Genomic DNA, 25,563 nt, shown 5'->3' with positions numbered 1-25,563 from the left:
ATTTTAAACTAATTAGATTTCTGTTTTTTTGTATCCTAGAACTTTACTATGTGATTTTACTTATGCTGTGATCTGCCCTGAGTCTACTGAGACAGGGCAGAATAAAAGCTCCAATATAAATAAATAAATAAATAATCCACCCTCCATTACATCTACCCTCTGTTAGATCTAGGGCCTTTTCGCACGGGGATCTTTGTTGCAAATTGTTTGCGGAATGAAAAATCGCCATTTAAAATAGTGGAATTCGTCGTTATGCATACCTGCCTTTGTAGTGGAATCAGTTGCGTTTTTTAGCGTTTCCCACAGGCTTCCGGTCTCGGCAGAAATCGCTAGAAAGGAAGCGCTATTGCCAAGCTCGTCCCGCCCCTGGCCGTCAAGCAGCCAATGGGCAGCCGTTAGCATGCTCCCAAACAGCCCCTTTCCCTTTAAGAAAGGTTTTTAAAAAAAAAACAGACCCATAGCAACGAATCTAGGTAGATTCGTTGCTACGGAGAGACCCATCCAGCTGCCTAATGTGAGCTGTCGTTTGATTGTATGATCGTTTGCACGCTGCCTCGAGTGATAAAAAAAAAATCCCCCCCCCTCTCACGGGCCCGATTTTCGGCTGAATTTATGTGTAAAAAATAAAGGGACTTTATTTCAGCAAACGGGCTTTTATGTGGTTTGTGCTTAGTGACTAAAGGTGAAGGACTGAAGCTAGGGAAGCCTCTAAACAGAAAGAGGCTCGCTGGTGCGTTTATCCCCGCTCGCTCGGAGAAAAAAAAATGGTGATCGCTTCGCCGGAAGTTTGGAGGAGAGAGCCAGGGGGAGGGACTTTGAAGAACCAGCAACAATGGTAACGCACAGGTCTTTAGCGCTACTGTTGCAGATTGGTTGCAGGAGTGTATCGCTATCCGGAGGGTGAATCCACTTTTCTGGATTCCCCTGAAAGCGCTACAACGAAGCGCTTTTTGCGGGTCGGTTTCAGGATTGTTGCAGATTGTCTACGACGTCGTGGGTTATGGCAAATTAGTAGCGTTTCCAATTAGCAACCATTGTGCTATTTTGAAGCCGTGCGAAATGGCCCCTAGTCTTGCCCTCTGGAGTCTGCTGCAGACAAAGTGACAAAGGATTGCAAAGCACTATAGCTGGTAACACAATGCACAAGTATTTGCCAACAAGAGTCTATTTTGTCAGATCTTTCCAATAAAGTGCATTTTTGCTCACAAAAGCTTATTTTACAATCAATGTGACAATATTTAAGGTGCCCCTCTGTTATTTAAAATAAGTTTTGTCTATGCTTAGTTGGACCAGGATGTGGTTTGGGGATGTACATTCAAATGTGCAAACACTAAAAGCAATACTGTCCAAAAAGCAGCATTCATTTATAGGGATGGGGAAAACTATGTTTTTGCAGATCATTTCATGGTTCACGGCTGAACCACAAACCAAACTATGATCCAGGACCTTGGTTTTGCAAACCAAACCAGTTTGCAGTTTGTGACTCTGCTTTCTGCTCCCCACTACTTTTGCAGTTGAATGATTTGGAGCCATTTAAATCCCTGCTTTCTGCTCTTCACAAATTGCCACAAAATGCCTTCAAGATCATGGAATTTCATGGAATTGCAAAACTTCAGTTTGCAAACCACAAACTGGCCAAAATGCATTGCAAACTTCTGTTTGTGAGTTGATTCATGCCCATCCCTACTCATTCACGTATGTGCATTCTAATGCATACCTGGACGTGCATCTGATAATGCCCTTGGATTCCTGACCCAGCAAGTGATACACTCACAGATACTTGTGCACGCACATTACTCTTCTTGTAAATTATGATTCTGTGTTAGGGATAGTTTGCAAAAGAAATTATGTCAACTGGGTATATCACATGTATTTAAATATTGATTCAGCCATAGACATGGGCCACATATTCTGCCTTCAGCTCAGAGGATAACATCAGAGTACCTGGGATGTTGCTCCTTTGGGGACTGCATAGTTGCATTATTAATCTGTGCCTTGCTGATAATTAATGCCATTTAAATAAGCTTGTAGGCACCAAGGACAAAAAAAGATGATACAGTTCTGACTTCATACAATTAGACAACCTCCTTCAATTATGCCTCCAAGACAGACTTTGATTCTCCTGTTCCTCACAGTGTTGCAGTCTTTCTAATCTATAATGGAAAAGAGTTATGCCAGCTCCTGAAATGAGAATCATAATAAAAGGAGGGCAAAATTTTGGGAGCTCTGTCATTTATAAACTGTCTTCTTATGCAAATATCCCAAGGCACTGAACAGTTTAAAAGAGCTTAAATGTACTCTTTGCTGGGAGTAAATTTTAAAACAGTCTTAAAGTTAGCATATTTTAAACTATTTAGGGAGAGCATTTCCTTAACTGTCTTAGGGCTAATTACTTTTAATAATTAACTGCCTATAAATGAGACTAATTAACCTTGTATTCCAATATTATCTACTTGTAATTGCCATAATATTTTATTTCTAATAACCTCTGGGATGGCCATATTTTAATGATTTTAAAATGCTACTGATTTTTTACTTCTGATATAATTATTGCTATTATTTGTTCAGGAATCCAAGCTGTTCCTATTCTTCTAAATCTCCTTTGTCTGCTGTGGCTAAGCATGAGCAGACCTCGCTTCTCCTTCCACAGCACTAGACGACCTGCCACGCTGGGTTCCTCCTTTGCTTTCAAGACCCTTTGATGGACTGAGCAACAAGCCTATTACTGGATAATCATGCTAGCAAAGTTCTTGTGGCTAAGGTTACTTATTAGTCAGAGTCTTTTATATCTGACCAATTGCGTTTCATTTTCACCAGCTGTTTCAGAGACAGAAATGCAGAGGAGAGGCTGGCAAAAGTAGAGAAATGTAAAATGTTTATAATCTCAAAAAGTCAGCATTGCAGAGGCAGGAATTGCCCATTTACTTGTTCCATGACTGAGCAGCTCTTTAATGACTAAACCATGTATGACTTGCCTTTGCAGGGAGTGGGTGATGACCACATGTTATGATGAAACAGGCTTTCATAACCAAAGCATGAAATGTAGCATATGGAGATCAAATCTGTCAGCAAGCAATACTTTTCTTTTAGGAAGCTTTTCACCTTCTTGAATATGAAAACCATCTGTTTACTCACTAGTGAGGTTAACATATCTGAACCTGTTCATGGGGACTCTCCTCTGTCATTATCGTCAGATTCCATGCCTAAGCCCTGATGTTGGAAGCAGAGGATGGGTTCTAGAGATTGCCAACACAAATCAAGCTCTTCCCAGTTCATATCACACTTACTGCTGATTCTCTGAAGTAATTTTCTGCCTCTTTAACGTTTCACTGAGAGTATTTTCAACATCCTATAAAGCACAATATTATAAAAGTCACTTCTTTGCTCAAAACAAAAATAAAAATAGTTAATACTTGTATCACATGTTTCATGTGCTTAAAGCATATCACCTTCATTATCCCAGTAATTCTTTCAGAGTATTTTATTATGACTAGGCATGACCCCTCCTCCACCTCCCCCCACCCCACCCCCAGCAGCTGGGGGTGTTCATTTGACTCTATTGAGGTAAAAAAAAATAGCCCAAAATACTTTTTGAGTATTTATTGGATATTCTTACAGTCAAATATAGAGGTGGGTGTATTTTTGGCTATCGAGCATAGCCAGTCCTGGATAATCCCCCCCCCCAATGGGAATTATTCAGGAAAACAGGATAGCAGTCATTTCATGACATTTACAGAGAGTGCACTCCCATTAAACGTCATTCCAGGGGAAGTTGCAGCTTCACAAATGGACACCTTTAAATGTCACTGGCTCAACTATAGCATATGGGGACCACTATCATTAATGTTCCACATAGGCTATAATGGGAAATCTATTCAGAGGCCTGGGGGTTGTTTTTTGATGTAGAAGCACCAAATCTTCAGCTTGGTTTCTAGTGCCTCTACCCAAAACATTCTCCAAGTAACAAGAAGGGGGTTCAATTTTATAGGACCACAAAGAAGGTGCCCCCATCATTATTTCCAAGGAAGGGGGAAACAGCAAAAAAGCAAGGACTAATGTCAAAGCAGTGAGAGTCTGAAGTAGAAACTGAAGGTGGAGAAGGCATTTTTTGCTGAACCAGTGCCACTGTGGCAATGCCAACTCAACAAATCCAAACAAAGGGATTTTTACAAGCACAGCCAGTGAATGTTCAGAGTGGCTAGCAGAACCAATGCCCCTGTGGTAATGCCAGTTTAACAAAGCCAAGCAAGTGGGTTTCCAAGCCCAGCATATGCATGGAGTGTATAGAATGCCAAGCAGTACCAGTTCAAGGTACTAGTGCACAGCAAAATCCAGTGCCTTACTTTAAATACTTTCTTTTTTCCCTTCAATTTAAAACAATGGAGGATGGGAGCACCTTCTTTGGACACTCTGCATATGCACCAGTTTGACTGGACACTCTGTACATGTGCTGACTGTATCAGGCTTACAACCCCTCTCCACCTTGATTGAATCTGTTGAATTAGCATTGCCACAATGACATTGATTCTGCTGGGCACTCGATACATGCACTGGTTCTACTGGGCTTGGAAAAAATCCTCCCCACTTCAGTTTCTACTGCAGAGACTCTCTGGTTTGACATCAGCCCCCCCCCCCCAAGTGATGCTGTTTTTCCCCCACCATTGGAAACAATGGGGAATGTGGGTGCCATAGAATCAGAACCTCTAGTCCAATCTTTTTGAATGTGAGATGTTTTTAAGGAGAGGCATCAGAAGCTATACTGAAATTTTGGTGCCTATATATCAAAAATAGCCACCCCTGACCCCTAGATACCTCTAGATAGATTATCCCAGTAATACCTAGATACCTCTAGATAGATTCTCCATTGCCTAAAATGGTCCCATAGACTATAATGGAGCTGGGGAAAATTCAGGATTTCTGGGGAGGGGGAACAAACCCCAATACCATGCTGATACTAGAATTTGGGCTTTTGGTGAACCCCAATGGGGGGAAAGGCAATATACCGGAATTTTAAAAAAAATCCCATGAGGATGCACACCCCTACCACCAGCCTCAGACACACTTACCTAGTCCTGTGTGAGAAAAGCCTTCACAGTGGGAGCCAGGTAAGGTGGTGAGCCAAGATTGGGTCATATGCTGACTAGGAAGCCCAGGATCCAGCCTTCATAACAGCTAGCTCATTCAGCAACTGCTAGTCATCTGCTGATTACATCATCAACTGGTGATGAAGAGCCAGCAGCCTACTCACACTACAACAGGGGATCTCTGGCAACTGGCCAGAGCTCTCAGTTAAAGACTAATGACAGATGCCTGGACAAGGGAAAAGATGAAGTGACACACCCTGGCCAGGCTAGACTCAGCTCTCGCTCACACACACACACACACACACACCAACATCTTCACACAGGTAGAGGTTGAAGATGGCCTGGTACTCAAGTCTACTCCTACCTATTTCTGATTAACACCTTCTAAGACATTAGTTTCTAATAAATCACACGTCTACATTTCTTCTTTATATATTATATAGGCAACATTCTGAAAACTTTGGCAGATTACGAGTGTGGGTACAGGAAGGGTTGTGTCAGTGCTTTGCTCTTGTGGCCCTTTCTTGAATGCCCAGGGAAATGCTGATAGCCATTTTGGGGTCAGGAGGCAAATTTCCTCCAGGCCAGACTGGCCAGGGATTCTTTTGAGTAGGGGGCATAATCTGGGCATGAATTAGAGTCACTGTGGGCGGGCAAGTAGTTATGAATTTCCTGCATTGTGCAAGGAGTTGGACTAGCTGACCCTGGAGATCCCTTCCAGCTCCATGATTCTATTAAAATTAGTGGGTTTAGAAAGGTGTAATTCTGTTTAGGATTGAATTCATAGATGCAATATCCCAAACCTTAAACAGCCAGAGAAGAGGGATTTATCGGTTGTTGTTTTCCATTTTGTGCATTTAGCATTCTTGCTGCAACTATCAAACCAGACACTATTTCCCAGTCATAAGAATCAACCATGTATTGTTCTATATCCCATTAACAAGGTAGATGGTTATTATTGGTGATGGTAGTGGAAAGTGTCATCATTTTTATCATCATACAAAAAGCCAGTGGTCACTTAATAGTCACAATTTTCCAAGACTGGGTTCTTAGAGGCATATAATTTAAAGCCTAGAGTTGACTACACAATCTAACCCACTACTGTACCTCATGGGTAAGCCTACACAAGTCCAGACACAATCCACCATTTGCAGACAGCAGATACATCAGAAAAAACAAACAGCTAATACATCCCTTAGACGATTCACGTCAAGGAACCAAGCTACATGCTATTGGAGAAAGTTAAATATGGTAACAAATGCATCACAAGGATATTGTTGGACCCAGTGTTCACACACAGAATCATTTAACCAAGTGTGAATTCATCAACCATTTGTCTTTAGCTATACACCTCCCTGTCCCTTTCTCTCTCTTTCTGAACTACTTCATTATAACATGGTGACTTTCATAATACAGGGAACTGTACACCTAATTTGACATGGACTCTCCCTCAACCTCATTTTGAGACTTTCATACAATGATCCCATCAGTCCAAATTCAGATGTCATTCTATAGTTGGAAAATGCTAGAATCAGAACAGACCTGATGTTACTGGCCATGAAGACCTCCCCAGTTTCTCTACTGTGCATAATTTAAGATAGCTTACATGCTTCTGAATATCTCTTAAGCCCTGCTTAATGAACTTACCTTTATCTGCTTTCTTAGATACTTGTTAGATGCCTCGAGTTTTGCTGCTTCACTCTACAAAAACCATTAAGAAAGGGTTTCTAAAATATATCACCATATCTTATATGATCAATAAACTATTGAGTAATTTGACCAGTACTTAAGACCTGAAACTACTAAGAATAGTTGCACTTCCTTCATTTAAAAATATTACCAACTTTATCTCCAATTTTAGCTGGATCACAATGACCCAAATATGGTTGCATAACTAGGCAAAGGTAAGGATTGCCCTCAATCAAGTATCAGAAGAAATAATACATAGGGAGTTCTGGGGTGTGGGGAAGAAAAAGTGTAGGCAATGCTCTGGGATCTTTGCATTCTGAATATCACTTGGAAATGATGCAAAGGTTGATATTCTAACATAGAATCCAGGATTCTGAGAATCTTAGCTGCCAGTTTAAGACATAAAACCAAAACCAAAGGGGGGGGTAGAACTGGACCCCCCCCCCAACTGGTAACAGTTAGGACCTACAAAGGTTGAATGTCTGTATTGTTGTTAAAATTATATTACTTTTATAGTGCATAAATTTTAAAAAGGTCACTCATTGCAATACATGCACTAATAAGGAAACACACCATTGAAAATTTGGACAGCTTTTGGAAGAGAGCTAATGACTGAAACTAGACAACTTCTTTCATTAAGTGACTCTAATACTTTACTGATCTTTTTTTTTTTTTTATTGGCTGCCATACATATTTTATGTGTTAAGAACTGATGTGTGATAAAACCAGACCTTTGGAGAATGCCCTACAAGGGTCAAAATGCATCGGTCTTGGAGATGACAGAAAGATGGCGCCATGCTAGCCCGTTTTGTAATGGGCTCCCGCGCCAAGCAGAGGGCCAGGAGCAGAAGCACCTGGCATACCTGAGCGAGGTGTGCAAACCTCGCTCGCTGGTCACCCCGGAAGCCGGGAATGGCATCCTGAGGGTCCTACAGATCCACGGAGACTGTTCTCCGGATCACCGCTGCTTGTGCTCAGGACCATAATGGCGCTGTTGTCGAAAACAACTTTCTAATCTTGAAACGACCAGCCGCATAAAATCCTGCATTCTTCTCAGAATATCTCTTCCGAGCTTGAACAATCAAGACAAGGAGCGGCAGTCTGGCAAATTACCAACATAAAGACTGTGAGTTCTCTGTTCACTTTCTCTTTCTTTAAAGCCAGGCACTAGGCCCCCTTCTCTCCCCCTAACCAATTCGCAAGGGAATTCTTTCTTTGGACGGGAGGCAAGCCAGCTAAATACACTGAGGGCTTCCGGTTCCGGCTATTGCGGGCTAGGCAGCTCAGCTTTCTTAGCTGAGCACTACTACTGAGCAAGTATGCGATAGAGGATATATATTTTTTATTCCTCTGTCAGACTTCCACCCCCCTGCGAAAAGGGGGTGTCCAGGCTGCCGATAAGTCTTTTAAAAGCGGCGTGGACACACTTCGAAGTTACTTACTCCGAGGGGTTCCAGCTGTTTGAGATAAGGCTCCATCAAGCTACTCAGTGGATAGTGTTTTCCTATAGCCGGCAATGGCTGTTATCTCCAATTTAAAGAAGATTGATGAATGTATTTGAATAAGGAGGCTGTCTACATACCAGGTTGGAAAAGAAATGTGCTGACTTATGGTCTTGACAGATGTAAAAAAAGGAGTTTTCGCTATACCAAGCTATAATTAATTGCCGGTAATTTACTTGAGAGTAACAAGGACTCCCTTCTTAAATATTAGAAGACTTTTGAACAAAGCTGTCTGCAGACATAAAAGAGGAGTTGAAAGCTGCATATGTCATATGGTATTCATTGTTTAAAAATCAAACGGTGAATTAGGCTATATTGAGTTAATTATTTAGAGAGTTTGAGAGAATATGGCCACCTCAAGGAGAAAAAATAGTACAGATTCTGAATCAACTAAATTGGACGATTTAATAGGAATGCTTTCTGAATTTAAAGCTGATGCAACCTCAAGGTTAAACGGCATTGATGATAAGTTAAATAAAATGGAAGATAAGTTGTCAAGAATGGATGTGGAACTAGGAGAGTTGAAAAAAGAAATAACTCAACTTAAAGCTATAGAAACTGTTACTGTAAAGTTAAATTCAGAGTTTAAAAAGATGAATGAACAAATGGAAGGCATAAATAAGGAACAGAAAAATATTGTTAAAGTTCATGAGAATTTGATGGTTGAGCAGGCACGTCTGGAACTGCAACAGAGAGAAGGGATTTTGATACTTCGAGGAATTAAGGAGGAGGAGGCTGAAGATATTAGAGAAAAAATGATTAAATTACTGGCTGAATTTATTAACATAACCGAGGAGGCTTTAGAAGTGGAAATAGACCGTGTATTCAGAGTGAACTCAAGATATTCTAAAATGAAAAATATTGTTAGAGATGTTTTGGTATTCTTTCTTCGGAAGAAAACTAGAGATGATGTGTTAAAACTGCATTTTACAAAAAGACTTGTCTGTGAAGGAAAGGAGATACCTATTATGAAGGAAATCCCCCTTAGTATTCTAAAAAGAAGAAGAGAATATGGCTTCCTGACTGAAGCTTTGAAAAAGAATGGAATAATTTTCAAATGGGAAGAAATAGAGGGAGTCTCCTTTAAATGGAAGACAAAAAAATATAGATTGACAACATTACAACAGGCAAGAGATTTTTGGCAGAAATTTGAAAGAGACTTTTCAACTGAAGAAGAAAAGACAGAAGAAGAAAATCAAGGATCAAGAGGATAAGACTCAAAACCTGTATTTTTGTTTATATTAATTATTGAATGATGAGTTATAAAATTTGGTCTTGGAACATTAATGGTTTAAATATACCACAGAAAAGAAAAAAGGTTTTTCATTACTTAAAGAACCAAAAGATAGATGTAGCTTGTTTGTTAGAGACACACATTAGGAAAAATAACAGTAATTTGTTAATTAATAAATCATTGGGTAATGAATTTATAGCTTCAAATAATGTTAAAAAGAATGGCATTGTGATGTATATTAATCCGTTATTATCTCCACAAAAAATTAACGAGGATGACAGAGGAAGATATTTAGAGGTGGAAATTAGTTGTCTAGGCAAGAAGATTATGATGTTAGCAATATATGCGCCAAATGAGAGAAAACAGAAATTTTACTATGATTTAACTTAAAAAATTTTGGAATATGAAAGTTGGTGTTTAATGGGAGATTTCAATGGGGTTGTAAACTTAGAATTAGATTAAAAAGTAAGTAAATTGGTTAAGAATCCAAAAGGAAAGCTTCCTAAGCCTTTTTTTTGATATGATAGAAGATTTGGATCTGATGGATATATGGAGATTGAAAAATGGGAACTCAAAAGGTTATACCTTTTATTCTGATAGACATAAGTCACTATCTAGAATTGATACGATCTGGGTTTCAGGAGATTTAGCTTTGAAAACATTAAAAGTAGATATTGAACCTAAAGTATTCTCAGATCATAATGCTGTATCAATGGTACTTAAGGATACGAACAGTGGGAGGATGATGTGGAGAGTAAATGAAGCAATATTTAAAAACAAAGATATGGTAGAACAATGTAAAAAGCAAATAAAAGAATTTTTCAAATTCAATTTAAATAATGGAGTCAAGAATTACATTGTATGGGATACTGCTAAGGCTTTTATGAGGGGTATTTTTATACAACTGAGTGCAAGATTAAAAAGGAAACAGCGAGAAAAGGAGAAAAAATTAATAGGTGAACTGAGAAAAATTGAAAAAGAAATTAAAGCAGACCCCTTTAATGATGAGTTAAGGCAAAAACAGAAAGATCTTCAAAGGCAGTTCTCTATGTTAATGGATTCTGATATGGAGAAAAAATGAAATTTATTAAAAGAAATAATTTCGAATTTGCTAACAAACCAAGTAGATGGCTAGCTATTAAATTGAGACAAGAAAAGGCAAAAAGAATAATAATAAAACTAAAAGATGGACAAGAAGTATTAACAGGAGAGAAAAATATTCAAGAACGTTTTGTTCAATTTTTTTCAAATTTGTATAGGGATCAGAAAATAGATGAAAAAATAATTGAAAGCTATTTAAGTCAACATAATGTAATGTCTATTACAGATGACCAATGGAGACTTTTAAATGGACCTATTACAGTAAGTGAAATTATAGAGAGTGTAAGAAGAAGTAAATTGAATAAAGTTCCTGGACCCGATGGGATCTCAAATATCTTTTATAAAACATGTATAGATGAGTTACTACTGCCCCTGCAGATAACTATGAATGACATATTGGAAGGAATGGAAGTCCCTAGTTCATGGAAACAATCGTATATAACGCTAATTCCCAAAGAGGAACAGGAGGTATTGGATGTTAAAAGCTACAGACTTATTGCTTTGTTAAATAATGATTATAAAATTTTCTCAGATATATTGGCTCAAAGGATGAAAAGTGTCTTAAAAGACTATATTAAAAAAGAACAATCAGGTTTTCTTCCTAAAAGACAAATTAAAGATAATTTAAGAATTGTGATTAATGTGATAGAATATTTGAATTTACATATAGATAAACCAGCAGCCTTAATTTTCTTAGATATAGAAAAGGCGTTCGACAACGTTAATTGGAAGTTTATGCAGAAATGCTTAGAAAAGATGGGATTAGGAGATAAATTTATGAAAGGTATAAGAGTGATATATTTGGAACAGGTAACAAATATTAAGATTAATGGACAGTGTTCACAGATGTGTCATGTACGAAAAGGTACATGCCAGGGATGCCCTCTTTCACCATTATTATTTATCTTGGTTTTGGAAATATTATTGAATAAAATAAGGGAAGATAATGAGATTAAGGGGATAAAAATTAAGGGAGAAGAATTTAAAATTAGGGCCTTTGCAAATTATATAGTTCTGTTATTAGAAGATCCAATATCATCTTCTCAAAAAGCTTTGTCAATATTTCAGAAGTTTAGCTTAGTATCAGGGCTTAAAATAAATAATCAGAAATCTACAATTTTGGCACTTAATATGCAAAAGAAGGATCAAATGACTTTAGAGGCAAAAACAAACTTTAAAATAGAGAAGAAAATTAAGTATTTAGGAGTAGTAATTTCTGGTAAAAATAATACACTGATAATAATTATAGGAAAACTTGGAGTGATATAAAACGAGATTTGGACAAATGGAGGAATTTACCACTGTCTCTGTTAGGTAGAATTGCAGCTATTAAAATGAATATTTTACCCAGATTGTTATTTTTATTTCAGGTAATCCCTATAATATCATCTGAGAAACCATTTAGAGATTGGCAAAAGGAATTATTAAATTTTATTTGGCAGGGAAGGAAACCACGAATAAAGTTAATAAATTTGTTTGATAGTAGAGAAAGAGGTGGATTGAACTTACCAAATTTAGAACTGTATTATCATGCTGCAAGTTTTGTTTGGATCAAGGACTGGTTAACGTTAAGAAATAATTATATTTTAAAGTTAGAAGGTCATGACTTAAAATTTGGTTGGCATGCATACCTCTGGTTTGGGAAAGCAGGAATACATCAAACATTTAAAAATTATTGTATAAGGCGGGCACTGTTTAGAACTTGGTCTAAATATAAGAACCAATTGTGGCCAAAAATTCCATACTGGGTGTCGCCACATGAGGCATTATATGGTAGGGAAAAATGGCACTCAGAGGAGTATCTAAAATATAAAGATCTGTTAGATTACTCTGAACAGCAAATAAAATTTAAACAGAGGGAAGATATAACAGTAGCAAGTGGTACCTGCAATTGGTTTCTATATAGACAGTTATATGACAAATTCAAAACTGATAGACAGGTTTATCAGTTTGAAAATTTAAAAAATGAGGCTGATCTGTGTATATATGAACAAGAAGAGAAATTAATTGCAAAGATCTACAATATGTTACTTAAAAAAGACACTGAGAAGGAAGTGATAAAGGAATCAATGATTCGTTGGGCACAAAATATAGGGCACACTATTAAGCTTCAGCAATGGGAGATGGTATGGAAAAGAGATATAAAATTTACATTAGCAACTAATATAAGGGAAAATTACTACAAAATGCTGTATAGATGTAATAAGATAATTTACAAATGGCTCCCAATTTTTTATAAAACTATCTAGCATTTGGTCTCTCATTAATATTGTTAACTTATCTAATTCTGCATACTCCTTAACCTTATCCAACCATTCATTTACACTTGTATAGATGTTATTTGACTCCAGTATTATTGTCTAAAATATACAAAAATGGTTTAACAAAATGTTGGAAATGTAAATTGGTTGATGGTACTTTTTATCACCTTTGGTGGACATGTCCTACAGAGTTGATGAGTTGATGAATACTGCAATGGATAACCTAACCAATGAACAGATGTATCGCCTATTATGCAAGGGCAATTCAGAGATATTGGAAGTAGTCAAAAAGGTTGAAAAGGAGATTCAAGACACCAAGAAAGAGCTCTCAGACAGAATCGATGGTTTGAAAAAAGTAGCTGATGAAAACACAACTCAGCTGGCAACACACCAAACGAGAATCCAACATCTGGAAGTTAATCAACAGGAGCGGGAGAGAGTGGCAGAAGACAAATTCGAAGTCCTGGAAGTCGAATCTAGGAATGTAAAAATCAAAGGTGTTTCGGAAGAATTTGGGAAAACAGACCTGAGGAAGGAAATCACCGAAAGCCTGGAAGACTATTTAGAGGAGGAAGAGATCCGGATTGACAAAGTATAGAGTTTATTCAAAGAAGGCCACACGCAAGAAACAACCAATAGATATCTTTGTAAACTTTGACAGCAAGGCTGCAAGAAACAATCTACTCAAAAAGCATCGGGAGACGCCGCTGAAATTGGTGGATCAAGAAGCACAAATCTTTCAAGATTTACCAGCAGATACATTATGGAAAAGAGCACAATTCCATTTTTTGCGACCACCTGAAGAATATGACGAACAGTGGAGCAATTACCTGGACTTTCTTAAGAAAGACAGCAGTAACGTTTAGGTTAGTGCTAATATGTGATGGGAACTGACTATATACTGCTTAAGATAATAACAGACTATATTCTCATATGTATCAATAATTACTTTGCTAAGCAAGACAGCAGTAACTTTTAGTTTAGGGCTAATATGTGATGAGAACTGACTATATACTTCTTAAGATAATAACAGACTATATTCTCATATGTATCAATAATTACTTTGCTAGCTGGTTGTTTTTTTCTTTTTTCATCTTTCTGTAAACGCTTTATATATAATAAAAATAAAAAAAATAATTAAAAAAAATATCGGTCTTTTGATTCACATAGTGCATAGCATACTGGTTTACAATAGCCTATGGATTGGACATATGTTTTGAATTCCTTTAGTTGTTTTTTTAGAAATTGTACACAATAAAAGTTATATAATTTTAACAACAATACAGACGTTCAACCTTTGCAGGTCCTAACTCATGTCAGTTGGAGGTTTTTTTTTGCTCCAGTAAGGAATAAAACCACCAAGTTTGTCTTACTATATAACCATAATTGATACCATCATTATAGGGTTGTCAACTCCAATTTTTGGGGACAAGTGGAGATTTGAGATTGATGGCAGGGTTTAAAGAATGGAGGGACCTCAGAGGCAGCCTCCAAAGTAACTTATCTCTGACATCTGGAGATCAGTAATAATTCTGTGAGATTTGCAGCCTCCTGGAGGTTGGCAACAATGCAGTAACATAAAAAGAAGGTGCTACTTGCACCTGTATCAATGTACTTGGAACTGAGTGAGTTTAAAAAGTAAGTAAAGAAAAAAAAACTCAGGGACACTGGGGAAGATAGTGAGGGGAAAATGACTGGATGTTACTCAGAGAAGCAGAGACAAAAGTGTTCAGGAGTTAAAGCAGATTTATTTAATAAAGCCTTTTCCTTATTACTTGTACCTGACTTCATTAATTTACTACTGCATTTGAAACTGTTGGAATATGCAAGATCTGTAGTGTACATGATTGAACAAATTATGTGTCCTGCGGGGTGGGTGGAGTGGGGGTGAGCATTGGAGAAGATGTGCATTTGGCATAGTTAGGGTAGGAACTTCCTGATGATGAAATGCTACTAGGTTCAGCTAAAGCCAATGGAATCCGGAAACAGAGCAAGAAACTAAGGTGTGGAGAAATGAAATCCTAGATACTCTCCAGAAAGGAGATCTCCAGGAAACACCTCTCTGACCTGGCCTGACCTAGTCAGTGGTTGGGGAAAAGAGAGATGATAAAACTCAGGGGAGTATAGAGGAAGCTCTCTTAGTGTGTAGTCCATCATGGCAGAGACATGTCTTAACTGAGGTCTAGAGCAGTTGGCCATTGACCATGTGTTCACTTGGGGAGCTGAAGGAAACTTCAAAGTAATGGAACCTCTGTAGAGATCTGCAACTTCACACGCTAAGGAGCCTGTCCTATATTCTAGGCCAGCTTGCTGGGGGATAAACGGTAATGACTGGGGAAGGCACTGGCAAACCACCCCGTATTGAGTCTGCCATGAAAACGCTAGAGGGCATCACTCCAAGGGTCAGACATGACCTGGTGCTTGCACAGGGGATACCTTTACCTTTACCTTTTAGGGCATGTATAGAGAAGACACACTGAATTTTATCTACTTCTTTTGGATCTCTTGTTCAATCTGTTGTTATGCTAAAAGTATGCTTATGAACATTTTCATAAGTGTTTAATTGTGGTTATAAATGTTGTATGACTTTGGATGCTGGTAGTTGTTCTCTATATCACATAGACCTCCACCATTTTAGACATGCTAATGTAAAAGGGGCAACAGGAAAAAGGCTGGCAGTTGACAAGCAGCTATTCCTCTAGAGCAGTGGTCCCCAACCTTTTTATCACCCGAGACCGGTCAACGCTTGACAATTTTATGTATTGTTCTTTGTTCTTATGTAAACCGCCCTGAGCCTCTGGGGCGGCAAATAAATAAATAAATAAATAAATAAATAAATAAATAAATAAATAAATAAATAAATAAATAAATAAATAAATAAATAAATAAATAAATAAATAAATTTTACTGACGCCCGGGGGGGGTAGTCTTTTGCCGAGGGACTTTGCTGCTGTCGCCTGAGCCCCTGCTCTGCTTGTTTTCCTACCAGTGCCCCTGACTTCCCGCTACCCACTGGGGGGCACTGCCAGCAGCAGCTGCGCAGTGCCATGCCAAGGGGGAGCCCCAGCCATGGCGGCCACCGGAGAGCACCAAAGGTGAGCTGGCGGCAGAGTGGCAGGGCAGCCCCCAAGGCAGCAGCCGGGAAGAAGGACGAGGAGGAGCTGCAGCCCGGTACCGACTGATCCATGGACTGGTGCTGGTCCCCAGTCCGGGGATTGGGGACTACTGCTCTAGACTACACAAAACAGTAAGCTGCCTCTGGGTAGCAGGAGACCCAGAGGTAAGGCCTCAGAATTTGGAAGTGAAGCTGGGAATACTGAACCACTCAGTGGACAATTGTGTATAGAAGCCAGATGGTGGCTGTGAATTATCCAAGGGGGGAGGGGGAAGAGAGAGAAGCCTCTCTAAGAGTTGGGAGTCCCTTGGGGAGGGCAGGATGAAACAGGGCTTGTAGGCCCATTCCACCACACAATGTTTTATTATTTTATTATGGACAATTCTTTTTCGACTTCACATTCCAGTGACAGTCTGAACATAAAATTTAAAAATAAATCAGTCAACAAAATTGCAAACAATTAGAAATCAGAAAATAATGGAACAAGGTGATTTCTACCACTGCTTTCATTACATATATGAGTCCTACCAATAGTTCTTTAACTGTTTTCTCCCGGATACTCGCAATGCCGGCAAAAATCATAGTGTTTTTAATTTCTTTTTCCATTCGTCGAATCTCCTCCCACTTGGTGAGAATTTGTAACCTCAGAGATTCAAGGTGCTCACCACTGGAAAGTGATTTCTCCACTTTTGGTGATTCTTCATGTTTAGGTGCTGCAAGTATAAAGAAGTGGTTGCATAAATGCATCCTCATGGTTGCTGCTTCAAAAATTAGTGGCAAAGTCAATATAGCTTCTGTAAAACAATAATTTATCCCCCACCCCCCAAAAATGAGTAAATTATCGAGCAGTCAAATGTAGCTGGTGGAATTTAAGTTAAGTAGCAGGACTCTAGGCTGAGACTCTAAGGCTGCATTCAGATGACATTTTCACTCACCATTGCCACTGTCATACTTCCATTCCCCTCTCCTTTGCCATTTGGAGGATATTACTTGGAAGCTAACTTCATGCACAGCAGTGCATCCCCAGACTTATCATGGCAATGGGGGTGCAATGGAACAGTGATGGTGCCTTCAGGAGGAGCCCATATCCAACTCACCCCAGATGTAGTTGGCTGCTTGCTAGTAATATCAGCAGTAGCAAACCCAGGGCATGTCCAGAGGATGCAGAGACAGGCCATGGTGAGCTTACTGGCCTGAGGGGCCTGGAAGCCCAACAGGATTGCTGGCAAGCTGCTTGGAACAGCAGTAAGTGAAGTGGGGAGAGGACAAAGTATGTAACCAGTGCAACCATACCCCTACATTGTTACCTGTCGTACCAGGCCCTGGATTGTAAGCAGTGAAAAGCAGACCCTTTGGACTATATTCCATGGTATCACAAACCCTTCATCATGGGACTTGTGTGCTTCTTCAATCAAGAATATTTCAATTAAGACTTTGGACTTTAGAAATTTGCTCTGACCTAGACAAAAATCAAAAGTCAGGCCAACCTTTCTCTGCAGAGTACCAGTGAAGCTTGGTATGACTCACTGACCTAATGACCTCAGTATCCCTGCCTCTGTGGGAAATACACACACATCGGCTGCAACTTCAAAGAACATCTTCCTTCCTGACCCCAAGACCCACCCCACTAAATGGCAGACCTCAGAAGTGCTTTCTTATTTCTGAAATCCCCTTCCCATCCATACGATATAACACCAGCTTGCCAAAATGCTTTATTTCTCTATGTAGTCACCTAGATTAATTTTTTCCCAGGTCACTTTGATCATTTTTGATCTTGGACATCCTGGCTCAATCAACCTTTTTGTCACCACATCAAAAGGGGGCATCTGAACCTTTTGTCCAAAGCCCACTTTTTGCCTACATGACTGTTTACCACGTTGCTAGCTCCCAGTGTGCCTGCTTTCCCTATAGCAATGCACAACTCAGATGCTGGTTTCATTCACGTTGCTGCCCCCCTCCCTCAACGCACCCATCTTCTCCATCTGTGCAAGATAAATAATCATATGAACTTTGCTGTCCTCTTCCCCAAACTTAATCATTTTCCCATCTTACTTTCCTCCTGCCACAAGTGCAGTGTGAGTGTTTATTGTTTGTCTGTGTCTTATTTTTTAAAGCTACAAACCTTATTCTAAACAGCATTTGTTGTCTGCTTTGGATTCCTGAAGGGCTTAATCATCTCGTCAATTGTGCAAAACAGATCCTAGCTAATTAACCACCTTTTGCTTAGCCTTTCCCCAATTTTCTCAGAGCATATTAGTTAACAAGTAAAGGTAAAGGTAAAGGTAAAGGTATCCCCTGTGCAAGCACCGAGTCATGTCTGACCCTTGGGGTGACGCCCTCTAGCGTTTTCATGGCAGACTCAATACGGGGTGGTTTGCCAGTGCCTTCCCCAGTCATTACCGTTTACCCCCCAGCAAGCTGGGTACTCATTTTACCGACCTCGGAAGGATGGAAGGCTGAGTCAACCTTGAGCCGGCTGCTGGGATTGAACTCCCAACCTCATGAGCAAAGCTTTCAGGCGGCTGCCTTACCACTCTGCGCCACAAGAGGCTCTTGGAGTTAACAAGTAGGAACACCCTTAGATGTCATTGATCCTTTGCTGTTGTCTAGAGCAGGGTTAGCCAACCTGTGGCCCTCTAGATGTCCATGGACCACAATTCCCATGAGTCCCTGGAATTGTAGTCCATGGACATCTGGAGGGCCACAGTTTGACTACCCCTGGTCTAGAGGGATGTCCAAGTCTAGCTGGGAGGAAACAGGGCATGAGCAGCAGGATGCAGGGACACAGAGGATGGACAAGAAGCAGGGGAGAAGGTGTGACCTGACTCTAAGAAAAAGGGGGAGGGTCACAAAGATGTCAAGGAACAAGGTGGTGTAAACCCCTCCCCTCTCTAGTTTGAGACACTGCAAACTCTGCCATGACTAAGCAGAGATGGCTGTAGGTGGAACCTGTGGACTGGACAATGAGAGTGACACATTTCGGTGATCCATGATGTACAAATGCAAGTGTACATGGTAACTGACCTTAGTTCCCCACATGCTAGTGGAAAGTGCCATCCAATCACAACCAACATACACCGACCCCTCATAGGGTTTTCAAGACAAGGGATGTTCAGAGGTGGCTTGCCATTGCTTGGCTCTGCATAGCAACCTTCATCTTCCTTAGTGGTCTTTCATCCAAATACTAGCCAGGGCCAACCAGGCTTTCCTTACTGAATCTGACAAGATCGTGCTAGCCTGAGCCATTCAGTTCAGGGTTGCTTCCCTTCCCCACCCAGCCTGGTTATCTAGGCTAATGAACACAAACATCAGTCTTCATTCTTGGCTTAGGATCCTGATTGGACTTATGCCAATTAACCCATTTGTCTATTTTTGAACATCACAGGCAACCAGAATTTGTTCTCAACAGAGATTCTTTGTGCAAGGAAGGAAGGGAGAGGACAGGGACACACATGTGAACATGGCAACAAGCAAGCTTCTTGCATGTGTCAGTTTAATGGTGGCTTAAACTGTCATCTGAATGCAGCTTAACTTTCTGGGTTTATAGGCATAGGGAAATTTCATACAGGCCATTATGACTATTCCAAACTTTTGTTATTACTCACCTGGCTTTTCTGAGGCAGACTGACTCACCCACAGTTCCATTTCTAACTCATTTCTGAGTCTAAATTGAAGTGAAGGAGAAAGTAATCTCATATTTAATTTTAGCCAAAATCATTTTTTTAACTCTGGTACAACATCAACAAGACCCAAACCTTAACTACGAAGCCAGTGTCAGATTTTAGCCTGAGAATCCCAGCCTAGGGTTCCTCAATCTGTCATGGAATTTCATTGGGTGACTTTGGACCAGCCACCCTCTCTCTCAGCCTAACCTACCTTACTGGGTTGTTGCAAGGAAAAAAGAATGGGGAAAAGAACACTGTAATCTGCTTTGCATTCCACAGTTTATATATGGCTTTTTGTATTAACATTTTGTTATATTGTAGCTATTGGTTTATGTTGAAAGTCATCTTGAGGCACTTTCACATACCATAAGGCAGGACACAATTAATATTTTTTAATGAACAAACAAAAACTCTAATTTGAACACTGCAGGAAGTCTCACCGGAAACTGCTTCCACCTAGCAGCACTACCCTATGAGAGAAGGCTCAGTTCTGTACTCAGTTATCAGGCTAATTTCAGTTGATATTATCCAATCGTAATGCTAACTGGGCAGATCATTTGGGCCAACTTGTTCTCCTGGGCCAGTCTGTCAGAATAACACACCACACAGAGTTGCTGTGAGAATATTAAAGGGGGATGGGCGGAACATCTCTTTGAGTGCATAAAAATATGATAGACAAAGCAGCGCAATCCATAACACTGTTTGATTAGGTGTGCTTTATCCAATTCTGCCCACTCTGGAGATCTTGTGCAGGAGTTAATCATATTTAAGGCACAGATACTTCCAGATATTATGCAAAGATAGATAGTATGGCAAAAAAGCCAATGAGTTATTGAAGTGTAAATGAGAAACAGAGTTTACAACCAAGCTCACTCATTAGGGAGTAATTATCATTAAATTCAGTGGGATTTATTCCTGTCTATTACATGTTTCTTTCTCCAAGAAGCTCAGACAAGGCAGGATGTGGGTTTTCTTTATTTCATCCTATTCAGGAAATTAGGCTGGAAAATTTAGTTGGCCTATGGTAATCCAGTTAGCAATACTGGGGGCCTGAACCTGGGTATCCCTAGTTCTTATCTAACACAGTAACCAGTGACCCACATTAGCTCTCAGAGTAAACAGGCATACAGTTGGAGTGGCTCACAGTGGCAATCTTGCATATTATTAACCTGTTTACATTCCAATGTGTGAGGCAAAGCACCCTTGTTTCTTTCCAAGGGTTAATGTGTATAGTGATGGACTTATTCCATCTTGCAGGTGTTACTAACTGGGCCTCTCTGCCTACATGGCTTTTATCATATTCAAAATATGAAATGGGATAACTGGCTCATCATGAGCACCTATGAACCAAAGGATGGGAGGGGGAGAATCAGGTGTGATGAGGCAATTTTCTAGAAGATTCTAGCAAGAACATGTCCCGATTGGATTGTCACCATCACCCAGGTTGCCCAGAAAATTATCATTGGTTTAAAAGACTTGAGGAAAAAAAACTAGCTTGAAGTCTGGTGGACTAAAGACCTCAATTATAGTATGCTGAGACTGTGATGGGCAGCAATGTTCTTGACCTTAAGATTATGCCATCTAAAGCAGATTTCAAATGTGTTAGTTTAGTTGGATTTTCTTATTTTTCTTGCTGCAATATATTTTTTCTGAAATATTATTCAAATAAATTCTATAGAGATATATATTACAAAAATTGTTTTCTCGTAAGCACTAGCTCCAAGAACCCGTGGAGTTCAGCCTTGGACTCCTTGACAAAGTGGGATGTATATAATTTAACTCTGAGCAGGATTGCAACCAATTTCACAGGTGAAAGTAGAGGAAATTGTATTATGCTAAACACATGTATTATGCTATGAAAAACAAGACTGTAAATTGGGAAAACTAATTTGATTTTCAGGAAATACAAATGCCAACAGTTTGGGAACAACCATCAGTTCTCCTGCCCATTTGTTGCTGCCCTGTTGCTAGTAACTGGCTCCTGGCTCTTTGGGAAACACTGCATGGCAAATCCATTTCCAGGCCCTGATTAATTGTCTGGAGAACTGAATGACTCTAGTTAAGCTGAAATTCTACCCCCAGGTGAAAAAAACCATCACTGGATCCGCAGGACCCATCAACTACTGCCCAGTTTTGCAATTTGTGTTTCTGGGGAAGGTGGCTGAGACCAGCTCCTAGCATTATTGGGGGAAACTTCAGCACTTGATCCATTCCATTCTGGCTTCCAACCTGGCCACAGAGTGTTCTGATTGCCTTTATGGATGATCTCCAGTGCCAGCTGGATAGAGGTGGGTCAGTGCTCCTCATGTTGCTAAATCTGTCAGCGGCATTTAATGTCATTGACCATGAGGTGTTAGCCCACCGCCTCACCAGGGCCAGAATATGGGGGGTAGCCTTGCAATGGCTGATCTCCTTTCTCCAGAACTGAAAACAGAGGGTTGCCATGGGAGAGGAGGAATCATGCAGTTACCAACTGTCATACAGAGTCCCGCAAGAGGTGGTCCTCTCTCCCATGTTATTCAACATCTATATGGGCCTTCTGTCCCAATTGGTCCAGAGCTATGGGCTGGGTTGTCATCAATGCGCTAATGACACCCAGTTCTATGTCCTAATCATAGAATCATAGAATCATAGAGTTGGAGGAGGCCAAACAGGCCATCTAGTCCAACCCCCTGCTCAACGCAGGATCAGCCCTAACCATCCTAAAGCATCCAAGAAAAGTGTGTATCCAGCCTTTGCTTTAAGACTGCCAGTGAGGGGGAGTTCACCACCTCCTTAGGCAGCCTATTCCACTGCTGAACTACTCTGACTGTGAAAATTTTTTTCCTGATATATATTTTTTGTTGTACTTGAAGTTTAACTATATTGTTGTACTTGAAGTTTAAACCCATTACTGGATGGATGGCCAACCTGACTCCCCCTTCCCTACATTCATCAGTTGTTTGGAAGCAATGACCATCTGGCTCAAGTCTTCCAAGATGGAGGTTCTGTGGCTGGGGAGGAAGGGTTTAGAGCCTTGACAGGGTACAGTTGGAGATCACACCTCTAGCCAGGGATCTGGAGGTGATCATTGATGCCTCCCTTTCTATGGAGGCTCGGGTCACAAAGGTAGCCAAGCTTGTATTTTTCCACCTACGCCAAGCAAGGCCACTAGTGCCCCACCTAGCCACTGTGATCCATGTGACAATCACCTCCAGACTAGACTTCTGTAACGCTACACTGGCCTGCCCTTATCATTGAACCAGAAGTTTCAACTGGTACAAAATGCAGTTGCAAGGGTCCTCACTGGAACATCATGGAGAACCCATATCCAGACTGTTCTGCACAGCTGCATTGGTTGTCAGTGGTGTTCTGGGTCAAGTTTAAGGTATTGGTTTTGACTTTCAAGGCCATTTGCTGTCTGGGTCAGCATACCTGAGGGACTGCCTATCTCCTTATGCCCGTAGCAGAGCATTACACTCTGTGAATCTAAACAGGCTATTGGTCTCCAGTCAAAGATAGGTCTGTCTGGCTTCAACCTGGGCCAGGGCCTTTTTGGTCCTGACCTGAACTGGTAGAATGAGCTCCCAGAAGAGCTGAGGGCCCTGTCAGAGCTCTCCCATTCTGCAGGGCCTTTAAGACAGAGCTCTTCCACCAGACATTTGGTTGAGGCTGAGTGGCAGAACATCAATCAGGCTCTCCCCTCGAACCATCCCACCTTTGGTGGGAGGTGGCATTTCCAACCATTGCATGGTGTGGGGTGAAGGTTGGTTGAGGTTATCATAGAATCATAGAACTGCTGGCTGGGAGGGGTGGTATATGTCCAATAATTAATTTCAACTGTGGGAAACAGTTTCTCCATATATGTGTTCCTTGCCATTTAAACATCTTACACTCTTACAACTTACTCTTCATTTCTTTCTAAGACCTGTTTGGACTTCTGCATAAGAAACTGGACTTCATGCCTGGCCTCCACAATTTCATGAGTCTTCACTGTTCTCTTCTCCATACCTTTTACTTCATTCTGCAGTGTCTATTGCATTGCCAAAACACAAATGAAAAAATGAAACACTTGTCAATATTAACTTATATAATTGTTACAGACTCTTGCTTATAGAATCATAGAATCATAGAGTTGGAAGGGGCCATACAAACCATCTAGTCTAACCCCCTGCTCAATGCAGGATCAGCCCTAACCATCCTAAAGCATCCAAGAAAAGTGTGTATCCAACCATTGCTTGAAGACTGCCAGTGAGGGGGAGCTCACCACCTCCTTAGGCAGCCTATTCCACTGCTGAACTACTCTGACTGTGAAAAACTTTTTCCTGATATCTAGCCTATATTGTTGTACTTGTAGTTTAAACCCATTACTGCGTGTCCTTTCCTCTGCAGCCAATTGGAACAGCATCCTGCCCTCCTCCAAATGACAACCTTTCAAATACTTAAAGAGGGCTAACATGTCCCCCCTAAAGAGCCCCCACTAAAGAGCCTGTTGATGCGGGTGAAGGAGGAGAGTGCAAAAGTTGGCTTGAAACTCATCATCAAGAAAACAAAGATCATGGCATCCGGCCCTCTCAATTCTTGGCAAATAGATGGGGAAGAAATGGAGATAGTGACAGATTTTATTTTCCTGGGCTCCAAGATCACTGCAGATGGGGACTGCAGCAAAGAAATTAAAAGACGCTTGCTCCTGGGGAGAAAAGCTATGGCAAATCTAGACAGCATCCTAAAAAGCAGAGACATCACCCTGCCAACAAAAGTGCGTTTAGTCAAGGCTATGGTATTCCCAGTTGCAATGTATGGCTGTGAAAGTTGGACCATAAGGAAGGCCGAGCGTCAAAGAATTGAGGCTTTTGAACTCTGGTGCTGGAGAAGACTCTTGCAAGTCCCTTGGACTGCAAGGCGAACAAACCGGTCAGTCCTAGAGGAGATCAACCCTGACTGCTCTTTAGAAGGCCAGATCCTGAAGATGAAACTCAAATACTTTGGCCACCTCATGAGAAGGAAGGACTCCCTGGAGAAGAGCCTAATGCTGGGAGCGATCGAGGGCAAAAGAAGAAGGGGACGACAGAGAATGAGGTGGCTGGATGGAGTCACTGAAGCAGTAGGTGCAAACTTAAATGGACTCCGGGGAATGGTAGAGGGCAGGAAGGCCTGGAGGATCATTGTCCATGGGGTCGCGATGGGTTGGACCCGACTTCGAACATAACAACAACAACAACAATCATGTCCCCTCTCAACCTATGAATGCCTATGAATGGGCTGAATAAGGATCAGTTCATCCACACATGTACATTAGTGTTTGGTACTTGATGTTTGTGTTGTTGTTGTTCTGTTTGTGGCATGTGACCTATAATGGCTCATTCATGTAGGAAAGTTACTCCCGGGTGTCACAGATGTCAAGTGATGAATGTGGCCATGTTGACCAGCTCTGCCTTTCCACTTGCATGTCTAGAATAGGAGACATGTCATATATCACCTTCTGACATTGGGTTGAGACCAATAGGTTAGCCTTGCTAGATTTTGTTGCTTATATTTTTCAAAACAAAACAAAAACAGAATTACATACAACACCAACACAATAATACTATTATAACACAGTGAGAAAGGTGACAGCAGTACTGAGTATACAAAACAGAATCCCTTAGTCTGGTTGCTTGAAGAATAAGGGCTATTCCGCACAATGACCAATGGTGCCAAATGTATGCAGAAACGCTATATTTAATAGTTGACTTTCATCATTCTGCACACCTTCAATTCTCATGGAATATTGAAGTCCCAGTAGCGATCTATTCATTCCCCACAGGTTTCCGGTCTCGCTGGAATCGCAACAAAGGAGGCAACATTTTCCCATGCTTCTTCCCACCCATGGCTGTCAATCCAACAGAACAGACAATGAACTGTTCTGTTCATGCTTCCGAAAAGCCCCTTTC

General features: G+C 40.5%; 1 protein-coding gene across 8 annotated transcripts in view; it reads right to left on the bottom strand.

Annotated features, from left to right (window-relative positions):
• C1H6orf118 (chromosome 1 C6orf118 homolog) overlaps positions 1 to 25,563 on the bottom strand; it is an 82,564-nt gene that overhangs the window by 43,408 nt on the left and 13,593 nt on the right. For all 8 annotated transcript variants that reach the window (XM_077347903.1, XM_077347907.1, XM_077347910.1 and 5 more), the window contains 5 exons: positions 23,539 to 23,663; positions 19,592 to 19,650; positions 16,515 to 16,699; positions 6,732 to 6,785; positions 3,288 to 3,349 (listed from right to left, as the gene is read on the bottom strand). In XM_077347903.1, the coding sequence (XP_077204018.1) occupies positions 3,288 to 3,349; positions 6,732 to 6,785; positions 16,515 to 16,699; positions 19,592 to 19,650; positions 23,539 to 23,663 (485 nt within the window). The remainder of the gene's footprint in view (positions 1 to 3,287; positions 3,350 to 6,731; positions 6,786 to 16,514; positions 16,700 to 19,591; positions 19,651 to 23,538; positions 23,664 to 25,563) is intronic.

This window comes from Paroedura picta, chromosome 1 (genome assembly GCF_049243985.1).
Source record: "Paroedura picta isolate Pp20150507F chromosome 1, Ppicta_v3.0, whole genome shotgun sequence".
NCBI classification, from domain to species: domain Eukaryota; kingdom Metazoa; phylum Chordata; class Lepidosauria; order Squamata; family Gekkonidae; genus Paroedura; species Paroedura picta.
Note: the sequence above shows the minus strand (reverse complement) of the source record. Positions and strands in the feature narration are given on the sequence as shown.